The sequence below is a fragment of the Rhipicephalus sanguineus genome, chromosome 1 (assembly GCF_013339695.2).
Source record: "Rhipicephalus sanguineus isolate Rsan-2018 chromosome 1, BIME_Rsan_1.4, whole genome shotgun sequence".
NCBI classification, from domain to species: Eukaryota; Metazoa; Arthropoda; class Arachnida; order Ixodida; family Ixodidae; genus Rhipicephalus; species Rhipicephalus sanguineus.
Window position 1 is genome coordinate 323,077,818 of NC_051176.1, and position 14,294 is coordinate 323,092,111.

At 46.4% G+C, this 14,294-nt stretch overlaps 1 protein-coding gene across 2 annotated transcripts in view; it reads right to left on the bottom strand.

Annotated features, from left to right (window-relative positions):
- The window catches only part of LOC119379499 (actin-binding LIM protein 3), a 618,577-nt gene that overhangs the window by 235,173 nt on the left and 369,110 nt on the right, over positions 1-14,294 (bottom strand). For both annotated transcript variants that reach the window (XM_037648800.2, XM_037648799.2), the window contains 4 exons: positions 9,534-9,584; positions 9,446-9,460; positions 9,218-9,385; positions 1,827-1,969 (listed from right to left, as the gene is read on the bottom strand). In XM_037648800.2, the coding sequence (XP_037504728.1) occupies positions 1,827-1,969; positions 9,218-9,385; positions 9,446-9,460; positions 9,534-9,584 (377 nt within the window). The remainder of the gene's footprint in view (positions 1-1,826; positions 1,970-9,217; positions 9,386-9,445; positions 9,461-9,533; positions 9,585-14,294) is intronic.

A 14,294-nucleotide genomic window follows, 5' to 3' on the forward strand; every position in this document is an offset into this window, starting at 1 on the left:
CCTACGGACAGCCGAAGCATGCAGTGTGTGCTGGTGTTTCCCACAGCAAAATCACTGCTAATGGGCAATGAGAGACGAAAGATTGGTCACAGAGACCCGCAGTCCCCTTTTACTTAATGTACACACTGCGAATCTTTATACAACTATGCACAAGAGAAATCTCCCACCGGCACTACACTGCAGGTCAAGATGCAGTGCCTATATATAGAGGGTGGCCGATGAATGCTTGTGCAGCGCGAGCAGTTGCTTTTACTTTCAATCAGGAAACTCGCTAGCAGATGCTGCCTGCGTTGGCGTTGACTCGTGTGGGCGAGGGCGCGTTCTCGTTCCTTGCGCGCTGGTAGTGACTATGCAAAGAGCATTTCCATAGTCGACGCGCGCCATTCGCTCTCTCTCGCCACACGGCACGCGCTGAGGCGGTGGCGTCCTCTCTTGCGCTCAAGCAAATGGACCACCATGACAGGACATGACGATGCACGCCGCGACAGCAGACGATGCATGCCGACACCCTAAGGTGCTTTGCCCCTAAAAACTAGCAAGCTGCGAAAGAAACAGCGCCAGCGCCTTCTCGCGTTGCAATGACACATTTTCTCCATTCACTATGAAGTCGTCTGTTCAAATAACGTCTGTGGCATCAAAATGTTTCTCACAAACTCTCAAGTGTTCAGAATCGGAGGTAAATCTGCCAGCTTCCTGTCACGGTATTGCACGTTTCCATTTGTCCCTCTCATCGCAGTCCCTCGGCATACTAATCAACAACACCTTTCCGCACATACCTCTGTAGCTGTGGCGACAACCCGGTACACAGCAAGTGTTCGACATCGTCACTCACATACACCATCTGTGTCCTCGCACACATTTCTCACAGTTATCAGTCGCACAAATTTAGAAAAACGAGGAAAACTGAACACCAACTGGATTTCTCGGGCCCCCAGCTCTCCCTATGCAGCGCAGCCCTCCTCAATGCCCCCCAGCCTGCCCCCCGCGCGCTTCTAGCACTGCTCCGCAGCAGGTGCAGCGACATAGCAAGCTTTCCCCATAGCGTTACGGAGGAGTGTCATGGCCAGAAAAGCATTGAAGGACTCTGACGGCAGCGAGGATGACCAGTTGTGGGAGCAAGATGTCGAAGTGTCCAGCGACCTGGACAACGGGTCTAGCGATTCTGAAGAAGATGAATGAAGTGCAATAAAAAAGCTGTTTCCAAATAGTGTAAGCATATGTTTACTGCAGAAGGTAAGCTATCTAACTTTTTTTTTTTGCATTACTGCATTTACTCATTGCGAAAAAGTTTTCACAAAATTTAGCCCGCATAATAAACGCACCCAACTTTTCTTCAGTTTTTCACGCACCAGTTTTTCAGAACGCACCTAGAAAAAGGTGCGTTCATTACACACGTGTATATGGTATTCATAATATTTTGTCCTGTACCTTTATACTATTTCCTGAAAATTGTGCCTTTAAAATGGTATCCTTTCATTATACTCACAAAGGCTACTACAGCCTTCTTGTAGACTGCGCTTCTTTAACCACTGTATCAAACATTTTGTCAACACACGCGGAAACGCATTGCATGTGTGTGTGTGCGTGTCTGTTTTTTTCTATTCCCTTTTTTTTCTGCATCATTCCTTTTTTTTTTTTGTTCCATAGAAGCGTACAACATGGACATGCCTCCTTGTCTGTGATATTTGCTTGTATGATAATACGACTTGGAATACAATATCATTTTGCCGCCCTCCACAGGGCCCTCAGGGATAATAAATGATGATCATTGCCAAGAAGAACCACTTTCAGAGAGAACTTATAGCGATGCTGAAGGTATTGGATACCTTGCCGATGCCTGTGGCAATCTTGGAGAGCTCCTCCTCTTCCTTCTTCAGTTGTGGATCCTCCTCAAAGGCCTCTTCATTAGTCTCCTCCTCTTCATCCACCTCATACTCCTTGGAGCTGCCACTCCAGCGCCGCCGCCTCTCTGAAAAAGCCACACAAAAAAAGTGCACACTTGTTTTTTTGAGCAAACACAACTTGGCACCTAGAAGGTTGAATAAAAAGCTTTCCTAAAGCACTCTAGGAGATTGACAGTACATTTACACAAGAGTACCATATTTATTGAAATACAAGGCATGGTATCCATACTTCTTCCTGCATCATATACAAAGTAGATTCAGTAACTACTGCAATATGACAGCAGCTTTCTGGCAAACCACATTTCTATGATATCACAAATTGTTGCAATACTATGGGTTTCTGCAACTTGTACAAATGAACCAATCGTGATCGAGATCCTGATCTGGGTCAATCATGTTCAAACATGCACCATCCCACCATGCAAGTCATTAACAGGCACATATCTAGGTTTTTTCTTCAAGGGTAGCTTTAACGATGATGATCATGGATGGCCAGAAAGCGCTATAAAATTTGGTGGTGATGTGCCATCCTTCAATGTCATACCGCAAGTTGGCCTAGTTGGAACATATTCATCTTAACGGATTCGCACAAGCACACGGAGACAAAGAAGAGAGACACAAGGACGAGCTTCAATGTCACACGGCTATACGTTGGCGCAAAAGTAGACGCTGCAGATGGCATGAAAAATGCAACTATTAAAATAATGTCCAGGAGTAACAGGGCTCATACAGGCTTCAGAGGCAACAATTAATGGATACTCAGGGACATTTAGGACGTTGTAGAAACTTTTTTCAGAGGCACCTAGCAACATTTCGTGTCGCACTTTCTTAAAGGGGCCCTGCAACACTTTTTGAGCAGGGTCAAAAAGCGCTGCCAATCGGCAGTCGAGGCTCACGAGAACACGCGAGCCAAATATTATAGCGAAGCGAGCGGCCTGGAATTTACAATAAATTCTCAGTCAGCTGAAAATCGCTCCCTCTTCTCTCGACAAATGATGTATTAGTCCGCAATATATGATGCGATTGTCGGCAGTTCCACCATTGGCTGATGTTATAATCACGATAACACCCTCATTATTACCTTCGTTGTTAATTTTGAGTTCAATAAGTAGATAATATGTATGTTTATATTATGTTATGCCGTTAAAACACCGAAAAAACATTAATATCAGCACTTCCGGTCTAACCGACAGCTCGTCTGCTCGTAGTTGCGTGGTTGCATTTTCTTCACCATGCGCAGTGCCGAAATCGTGAATATTTCTGTGCTTTTGACCATCGCCGGTTGCCGTTGAGAGTGGCAGCCGTTCGAGTGTTGCCTCGTCAGCTGGAAACTGCATCATCGGCACGTTCTCACGACCGACCAAGGCAGCGGTGCAGCATTTCTCCAATAACAATGCTGGCGCCGGCTAGTTTAGGATACCTGTGTTCGCTGTATGGCGAGCGTCCCGTTCGCTGTCTGTTCAGTATGTCATCGAGCCGTACCTCGGCGTATCCTCCCCGTAGTATCACGTTCCCGAGAAACCGCGACACAGCAACCAAGCAGACTCGCATTTTCACGGTAGCTACAGACAGCCGAGGGATGGGTCCATGCCGGCCCGATGCCCCACGATCGTTTCTTCTAGTCTTTAGTTCTTTGTTGTCAGCCCGCACTCGTTGTGCGCCCGCATTCGAAGAGCAAACAGCATCGAAGTACCGCCACTGGGAGAAGGGTGCACGCAGCTTTGCCGTGTTGAATACGATTCAAGCACGAGCAGTGCGATGAAGCGGTGTATCGGAGTGCGAGTCGAAACCCATCTCAGCTGTCATTCGTTCCAAACGCGCACGCAGGTTTGCGTCCATGGTTGGCAGAGCGATGAAAACACTACGGCAGTTCGAGGTGCACACCCAACATTACCAAACCGACTCGCAGTTTTCAAGCACGCGTGATACACGGTGCGATGGGCTCCGCTCGACGACGACCACGCAAGCCGACCGGAAGTGGCGCCACAGACCATGTGGTTGCGCCGAGACGCCAGAGAGAAAAAAATGAAGGAAAAAAATGCCGCCGGCGCTGACGTAACTCTTGGGCGCCTCTTCACACCTCCGCCCTCCCTCCCTCCACGCCCCGCGCAGCTTTCCGCGCGCTCGCGGCGTTCAGTGGAGGGAAAAAGCTGCAGAACGCGATTTCTATAATTTGGTAACACCAGGAAACATGCTTTTATGAATGAGATGATATTTTTAAACAAGCAACCAAAAAATTCTAATTGGAACCCTAGCACTCACAAGCTCGAAAGGGCTTTTTAGGGGTATTCACTGCAGATTACAAACTCAGATGTGCTGGTGGAAGGAATTATGAAAAAGCTGTTCTGGATGAAGATCCATGGATAGAGTATATCTAAGGAAAAGTGTCAACGCGTTCCCACCATTCACGTACTCTTCCAGAGACGTGAAGCACGGAAAATTTGATATTGTTCCATATATCTATTGCTAGAGATCCCAGATTACATTCCGCAATGTCCAGAAACAGAAGTGACAGACATTTTAGCGGCACGCGTGTAGTTATTACTGAACATGGCTTTCCTTACGTGCCATGCGACGCTTGAAACGCGCTATCAGCAGCGTTTCTGGAACAGACGACGACCGCCGATGAATCGCCACCACACTTTCTCGCTACTGATAGGCCTAGACATCACGAACCTCTGCAGCGAGCGCGTGCTGCTGTCGTGCCGACTTTCAGAACAGAAGCTGCGTCGGCACCGTGCGTGGTACCGTGGCTTACTCGGGACACACACGCGAGCGCTATTTATTCAGTGAAATAATTCTTGGTCCGTGGTTGCCACTTTGGCGGCCCAAAGATTAAGCTGCACATGTTCTGACACGCCGGCGGTGCGATTTCCGGTGATAGACGCCCCCAAACCCGAGATTCTGGCACAGTTGGGCACAATTTTTGTCAATATTATCAGGATGGCGCAGCAAATACAATTTGGCGCACTTTGGCGCAGGAGTGGAATCACTGCATGCTTCGTCTTTGAAGGTTCTCGCAGGTGGCACGCACTTGTCTCTTCAGCGCAAAGATTGCGGGTGTAATCCGCCGTTCGCAAGCACTAATGTTCTTTGTAAATCAAAACACAGACTGGCCAGGGAGATCACGGAAGCTGGACAGACTAAAGCAAACTCAACCACGTGCATCAGTGTCGCCTCGGTAGAGTTGAACGATAGGGAAATAGGCTATCTAAATAGTTAAAGCGCGGAACATATCAGTTCGGATAAGTAACCTTCCTGTTGGCCTTGTCTTTCTAGCCATAAGCTGGTTGCACACGCGCGATTCTGTGCTCTCGTGTGAGACAAAAATTTCCAATAAACTGCAGTTGTAAGTTGAGCGTCTGTCCTGTCAAGTTCTTCCCTTCTGTTCATGCTGTTTTCCGCTCATACAATCTACAATATGGTCTAAACCAGGTCTCAACAAGCAGTTGTCAAGGTAATGTCAGTTCCTGTTCCCACCCACCGCTATGAAACTGCGCCTTGTTTCTTGGCCCTGCAGTGATGCAGTTTCGGCCACGCAGTCGCCACGCGTACATTCGATGGACTGCATAGCACCTGCACAAACTTCGCCTTCGACATGAGGCGAAGCGTTGTCAGTTGTCGGCTGTAAATCGAGCGGAGAGAGTATTCCGGACAGGCTGCACATGCTCGCGCAGCAAGCAGGCTCCTCCAGGTTTTCCTCTCGCACCCCTCTTGGAAAGCAAGCACGCGTTCCTGCTGCACCATGAACTGTCACAAAGGTTTAAAAATACTGAAGAGCCAAAAACTGCCCGTCTAGTTAAGGAACACATGCGACAATGTAAACAATAAACAACCAGGAGCCAGCAAGCGGAAGTGCATTGCGACTGATTAAGCTCGCCAATGACGTCAATTGCCTACGTCGTGTCACGTTGCCGAAGCGAGTGGAGTCACGACGACGGGCTACGCCTTCCCCTCCCTATGGCAGAGAAAGGTGGCAAGGCTGTGCGTAAATTTGAAACCAGCTGAAATGGATGTTCTAACCCCTGTAACTTCCTTATTATAGCACGTACTCGCAAAATTCTTTCAGCAGCATGTTCACATAGCAAAAGTGCGCATATTTCTCTCCATTACAATTTTTGGACCTCTGGGTTGTTTACTGGCCCTTTAGGCAATTTTTTAGTCAAAAACTCTGGCTTTTACTCTGAGTCTTTGAAGTACTGAATTAAAAGCAGAATTCAACCCTGTAACAAAAAATCAAGTAGCCTTTCTCATGACAAAAAAAGCCTAGGATTATCAATCTTGCTTAGGTGAAATGTACTGTAGAACCCCGCTGTTACGTTCCTCACTGCTGCGTTTTCCCGGCTGTTACGTCGTTTTCCGCCAGTCCCGGCATAGCTCCCATAGGATACAATGTATTGGGAACCCCGCTGTTACGTCGTAACTGTCGGACTGTTCCCGTATGATACGTCGCGAAGTGCGCTCGGAGCCAACAAAGTGACTACCGAAGAGAGCGGCCATGGTGCATTTTCTCGCAGTTTTTCCTGGTTTGACCGTAACATTAGCCGCATTAGAGGCGCAAGCAACAGGATCTTTCAATTGATGCAAACAAAAGCATCGCCTTCGAGGTTCGCATCGCAAAGATGGCGTCTACGACGTAGTTGCTCACGAAAGCAAGGCCTTCGAGATTCGCATTGCAAAGATGGCGTCTACGACGTAGTTGCTCGCGAAAGCAAGGCCTTTGAGATTGGCATTTATTATTAACAAAAGTATAGCCGTTGAGATTTGGATTGCACAAACATGGCGTCTATCACGTAATTGCCCGCGAAAGCAAGGCCTTTGAGATTGGCATTCACTTCTGCCATCGCGTTGGCGTAGACTCATCGTCATCGTTATTTGTGGGAGGACGGGAGGAGTTCGAGCTGGTTAGAGCTCGTATGGTCGTGCACGCGGTTCGCGGTCGGACTCGCCGCACTGGTCGTGATTGCGTGTGCTTAGTTCTTTCATGCCTACAGCTATTGGTGTTAAAAAAAAAATCACATACGTTGATTACATTTCTATGGATGAGGCCGTCCCCAGCTCCGCGTTTCTATCCGTCGACTAGATCGCGGCTGAGCACGCCAATTTTCGTGCTGCTCGGAAGCATTGAAATAAAATTCTGTACCACTAAATATTTTGACGTTTTTCCTGTTTTTCGGCTCTTGCGTTTCCCGTCTCTTACGTTTATTTCTCATGGTCCCTTCAAAAACGTATCAGCGGGGTTCTACTGTATAGAGAAGGGCAACTTTAGAACCAATGCATTTTCTTGACATGTGTCGACTTTAAGTACATCAATAGAATTTGCAGAAACACCACTGTTGAAACACCACATATGTCCATAAAACTGATTCTTGTTAACCCATATATGCCCAGTGTCCTACGTATAGGATGCTTCTTTGATGCACTCTCACATCGCTATTTCTTTAGCTGATGACTAGCACCCCCTACAGCACATCAAGCAGGCCTCATTCTCAACGTGTGCAAGCCTAGACATTGCTTGCTTTTCATGCTGCCACGTGCCGACCGCTTTCTCCGGGCAAACGCGTGCTTTGTGCGAAAGATGCCATGGAGAGGAAGAAGTGCACGTGAAATGCCGACCGCTTTTTCCAGGCAAACGCGTGCTTTGTATGAAACACGTCATGGAGAGGAAAAAGTGCAATGTCGGTGTGCACGTGAAATGTTTCAAGGCTTACCACACCCGCACATAGCACCCATAATGCCCAGTGTCATTTTCATCTTCATTTTCACTTCGACGCTTTGCAAAACAGCGATTCAAAAATCGACGCCTTTCCAAGAGCAACGAGGAGGTGTCGGGAACGCACGCTTGGGCCATGCTCACTGGTGTGTCTCAATTAGCTATATTAGAGAATTTTAGCGTGCACGGCATTCCGGTATGAGCAAAGGGGTCTATGGAATATCGGTATAGCGAATGCACACCAGCAGAGAAATAGAATATGTTAGGTTTCTACAATAGCAATTGTGCTTGCAAAGTTCTTTGCGCCGCCAGATGGCCCCACCTATCCGGCTTCTCACGGTTACGGCTGCACTAACGCGGTATTACGCTACCGCAACGAAGTCTACGAACGAACTAAAATTCACTATTAACGCTACCTGTGTGTTACTTGTTAGCGATATTTATCTATGCACTACTCCACTTCGATAGCTTGTCGTCGTGTCGGCGTGTACCTCACGTGAAATGAAACGACACACTCATTCCGATTTTTCCACGCTTCTTCGCCCGACATGTTGACTGACGAACACACGTCGAATCATGCTCTTTCCTTTTGCCTGTCTTTTCTTGGTGGTTTGCGTCTTGTAATTTCATGAAATAATTCAAAGCGGTGAAGAGCGAGGGCCTTTCCAGGCGTCGGCGCCACGATAAGAACACTCGAATCGTCGACGTCATCACCACTAGTGCATCATCACTCGGGATGGTATGCACCACAACGAACACGTCACAATAGTGTCAATGTCACAGGATGATGAAAGCCCCTTTGAGCTTTCGTATGCTCTTTGCCCTTGAAATAAAATAACTTCCAGGTGACGGACGCCATTCAAACTTGGTCAAAAATACTTATGCATACCGAACAATCGAATGAAGGACACATCACGAGCTTGAAATTTTATGTCAGTGCCCCTTTAAACAACCAGTAATGGAGCAGCAGACAGAGAACCAATTGCTGAGTATGCACTGCCAAGGTGAAACCTTCCAGTTGTTTGTATGGTCCCTTCTCTTGTGTCAGCATGCCTAACTTTTAAGATTTCTGTCACGCTACAACAAATTCACCCGAGTTTTCGAAGCTGCTTTTGCTCACCCATGGCGCTACTGCCTACTCCATAAAAGTGTATGGCTGTTCTGTGATAAAACCAACTTCTAATACTTCTGTGGAACCAATGACAGATTTTACAAATAGATGACCGGACCTTCCTCAATGTTTTCACTCATGATGTGACAAAACAAAATGTCAAAGCCATGCATAAAGTTGCTTCAAGCGTGATGTTAGCGCAGTTAGGCAATTGGAACAAGAACATATTTCACTGCAATCTTGGAGAATGAATATCTAAAGACTGGTGTCATCGTGACAACCTGTTCCAAATAAATATGCATTGCAAGCACACCGGCTTCACATTGTGGTTTTGGGACGTTTAACCCCAGATATTATTATTATTACAGTTAGTAGCTTGCAATGCGCGCCACCTGATTATGCATACTGATTTCATTGCCTTTTCGGGCAATGCAGTGTAAGAGTTATGCAAAAGATTGTTTCTGCAGGATCTTTCAGCCAAGTTCCTACCTGGATCAGTGTAAGGGAATGGTGGTGCTGGGAAATCATCCCTCTCAATCTTGGGGATTTCAGTGGGCTTGGGTGGCCGGGCACCCGGAAAATGGGCCAATTCAATGGGCTCCTCGTTGTTCATGTGAGGCGACTTGGGCCGAGGCACACTGGACTGGATAGTGTCCACTGGAAAGTCAACATAGCTCTACGTTGAGAGGAACCACATACCAGGTAATGGGTACATACCGAGAACTTGCATTCCTGGAAGAAAGAATAAAACATGCCTCAACAGAAATGTCCACTTCATAAAATTACCACTCAGTTCAATGCTCACCTTGCTTTGTGTGAGGCTTAAGGGGCAGCTTTTTTCGACTACCCAAGCCATCTGAAAGAGGTAACATGGCATTACATTATTTATCTTGAAATACGCTGCACATGGTAAACAGTATAGGTCCCAGAGCCAGTTGGCATGGGCATATATGACAAAGTAGAAAACTTGTATTTGCTATATAGCTTTTACACTCTACAATACAAAAGAAGGGTCAGGGGACATTTGTTAGACCAACCTGATGAAGCATCATGAGCATTATTCGTAGTGGACGAAAAAATAACTCATCGCTGGTGGGTACTGAACCCACAACCTTCCTATTACACACCCGGTGCTCGCGCAGCAGTTGTTTCTCCGTTCTCTTTATTGCGTATTTCCGTACATGTAAACCTGGCAGCGTTAACAAGTGTCACTCGAAGCCATGGCGGCAAATGTGCAAGATTATTTTTTTACAATGCTTTACAATGCCTGCGGTTCGATGTTCTCATTAGTGTGATTCTGAATGAGAGTTCACAGCCACTGACAAGAAACAAATTCTAAGGGTTTTAAGAGACTTTGAAGACCCTAACAAAGAATAATCAAAGACTTAGAACAACCCTTTTTCAGATCGTAGAAAAGAACCACACCATATTTTACAGCATGGAAGCACATCTTTCAGTGAACACAAGCAAAAGCATGCACATATTTCAACTGTGGGGTTGCTCGCACCCCCTGTAAAGTCGTTTTCGCCTCACGGCATACGCAAGGTCGATCCAAATAAGTCGCGAAGCTTCGGGCAAAAAGCGGTTCAAAACCGATTGCCAGGGATATCAGCAAGGGGAGTTGCGAGTGCTGCGATTGAAGCACGACTAGGTGTGGAGGGAACAAACACTAATAGCTAAAAACTAAGTTTTATTCAAGGCCGACGGAAATCTTTAGGAATCACATATTTCCTCAGCGGTATTATGTAGGTGCAATGTGCAAAAAATTTATAATAGTGTTTAATTATTACAAAACACCTTTTTCTTAGCGCCCTTTGAAGAGAGGTGCAAGTTGTTATTATTCAGTGCAGCCCATGTGTGTGCATGGAAAGGCACGCTCGTAAAGTTCTTCCGAGACGACACGACCCTTCACGTGTTCCGCACTTGCATGCGTTCTCGGAATTATTGTGGTGAGAATTTAATTTTTGCTGTGCGTGGGCTTTTGAGGTGTGTTTCATCAATGGTGAACGTGTTGAGTACAGCGTCCAATGGGCAACGGTACGATGCGGATAACACTTAACGGCGAGCGCTTGCCTCAGTATCCGCGGAAACGATGTGCTGTGCAAGGATGCGTTAGCGACATATACGTGCACCTGGCTACCCATGCCTTCTAGATAAGAAACCGGGGGCAATGGTTTGGAGTACTGTGCTCCCTGAATTTTCGTGGATCAGTATTCCTGCACCCGGTTTCCTTCGCAAACACACAGGGCCTAGTGTTATTCCTGTTATCGGTGAGCAGATCACCAAGTTATCTATCGCGCTACAATTCGCATGGGTGTATACTTTACACGTAACTGTAATTTATCCGAGCATAAGGTAAAAAATAATGCACGTGGTGTCCGTACTTTTTGTACTTATTACCACACTTGGAAACGATGCTCATTGTGTGCAGTGTAGTAAGATTGCGTTATTGTGGCCACTGAATAAAAATTGAAATGTCCTCATTTTGACGTGACTAGGCGTCATTTTCTCTTGTTAGAACTGAAGCGCACAAGTAATATGCTTTAAGGAGCCTGCGTATGTGCGAAGCAAATCAGCAACGCTGCATATATCATAGCTGCTTGCTTTAATCTCTCTGTGAATATGCCACGAACGCCAAATCAAAGTTCCAAGAATAAGTTTCATAGTAAAACAAAGGCGAATTAAATGACCGTACGCCTAAACACCACTTTCTAGTCATGAGTCGATATCAGTTTAGCTGGTGTTTACTTGAAGCGCACTCGACAAGGACTCATCGGCTCGCCTAAGCGCGAGTCCTTTGTGATCAGGGGCCTACGAAAACTACTTTTAGATCAAATTTCGTGCCAATGCCAACAAAATGACGTCACTTGCTTCCGTGATGCTGCGTCACATCTGATTTATTTTTTTTTTCTGCTGGAAGTGTTCCCTCCTCACACAGATGGCGCTAAGCCCCATGAGCAGCTGATGAGCCGCCATTTTATGAATGTATGGGCTTCTATGGAAGCTTCGCTACCAGTTACATTTACCTTGGCATACGCGCATCCTGCGGCGTAGTTCGCGTGGCCACTGTTGTGCAAGGGATGGCGCTGTTCCCGCAGTGGCGCTGCCCTGGCCACTAAGTTCCATGGGCCCATGAAGAAGATAGAGCACTCTTTTGGGGCTTGGCACCACTGGTCGATCTCCATGGGAGGTCCGTGAGGGCCATTCAGTGGCTCGTACCCACGGACACCCGTGAAGATTTGAACGGTGGTACATTGTGTGTGTTATGTCATTTTACGTGTATGTTATATTATCATTTTAGTGTGTTATTTCTTGTGTTACTGTGCTTATTTGTAAGATTCAGCTGGTATGCTTGCATTACGTAAAACGGGTTAACAAATGTCCACATGTTCGTTACACTACAATGCTTACTGTGCTTACTGTGTCTGTTTGTGCCATGAGCAAGTGAGAGACCCCACACTGCCCACACAACCAATAGTTAACTGGAAAAAGTTGAAATTGCTTCTTTCTCGGCTCATCTTTTGTTTTTTGCAGGTTTTATTGCACTGCTCCATTTTATGCAGGCTTCAGTATCCTTCTGCTGGTTTACATAAACTGATTCACCTCACAATCTAGGGCCCATATTCACAAACCAACCTTATATACTTATCTTGTGCGCTCCTTTTCGGCACCTTCATGCGTTTCACAAACAAACCTTATGCTTACATCCAGCCTTTCCTTAACCATATCGGTGTGAAAAGGTGGCGTCTCATAAGGTAGCCCGGCAGGTACCTTAAGGGGGGAAGCGGGTCTTTGAGACCGAAAATCAGAAAAAAATCGAATTTTTGAAAATGTTTTATTTGGATTCTGCCGCTACTGATGCATAACCTCGCCAATTTTCATGCGTCTTAGATCAGTATTTTAGCCGTGACAGCATTTTATGTGCCATCAGCGAGCTAAATTTTTAGCGATGAAAAACGTAAAAGCGTAAAAAACGGGCTTATTCGGCGCTGCGCTGTTGCCGTTCTACGTTACCTACGGCAGCCATCTTGGTCGCATTCGAAAGAGCCGCGCTTTTTCTTGAATATCCCGCCGCCCTTGTTTCTGTCCACTCAGAATTCCCGTAGAAAATCTGCGCCAAAAAAAGGTCCCTCCGCGTGAGCCTATTGGCACAGTGAGCCCACGTGACTAAACGCCTTCCGATTCGTCGAGCTTCCCGCGCTGTCTGCTGCAGCGCACGCAAAGCGGCAAGTTGATGTCGCCGTAGTATAACTGTGTTGTTCTCGTCGATTTACGTCGGTAAAGTTCTAACCCGCGCAAGCTGGCAAGAAAATGGAGCAGGCGTTTTTTGATCATCCTCAACAAAGACTGCACGTTGCGGCAGCTTACTGGCACGGCGCCAAGCGAGCTAGACGAAGTGCGCCGCAGCCGCCGGGAGTGAATTAGGCCTACGCTCTCGGCCGCGTTTTGGAACTTTGATCGTGGCGAAGCCGAATCGAAAGTTGCGCAGCGCTCATAAATTAAAGAAAAAAAGCGAGATCACAGCTCGGGTGCATCAGAAGCGCATCCAGCGGAGGACGGCGTGGCGGCGGAACGCGATTCATCGGTCGAAATGCCGACTTCACCTGTGTCGGCGGCCGCCTCGACGACGTCAGTGATAGGAAGCGTGGTAGAAGGATCGACAAGACGTTCTTGACTAGCGCCGATCGTGCGCAACAGCAGGAAAAGACTGAAGATAGTATCTGCGGCTTATCGGCAACTTCCGCTAGCGAGCACAAGCTGCGCACGCTCGCAACAGTGTGCGAGGGCTCTGACCCGTCGGCGGCTAACTACGGCATCGTCGACTTCTCCGCAATCAACAAACTGCTTGAAATGACATGCACTGGGGCCGTTTCGATTGGAAAATGTGATAAACTACTCTCCTGGTGTCTTCTAAGGCATTTATTTGCAAAGCAAAGCATTTTTACTTGTGTAGCGCTCCTTGAAGATACAGAGTTTTGTTTTTTGCTTTTTTCTCAGTTTCAATTTTTTGGCCACCTTTCATTCTTTTAGCGAGCGTTTCTCAGCTTTGGTACACTCGATTTTGATCATTTTTGTATTACTGAAAAGCTGGATGTTTAGTGAGTGCAACAAAGTGTCATATGTTACTATAGAAAAGCGTAAGTTTTTACAAGAGAGAAAATAACAAAAATACATTTTCTCGGTAACCAAATGGCGGATTTTGAAGCTTCATAACTTTTGTTGTAGGAAAGCTAGAACCATAAAATTTGCTTTTTGCACTCTTTGATAACTGTAGAATGCAATGACATTTAATTCAGCAGGATCCGAGTAGCCAATTTATTAAAAAGGTGATTAAACGAAATTTTAATGAATGATTAATTAAAAAAATTGTCATAAGGGCTACATAAAAACTGAGTTCATATTTGATATTTACACATGTAAATACATGATCACCGAAGTTTTCATCATCCTAACTTAAATAAAAAGATGCTCCATGTCAAAGTCCCTCTTCCCCCCTTAAGGCACCACTTATGTGGCTCAATATGGCTGACCATGCAAACAGCTTTACGAAGCCAATCGGTTTTAT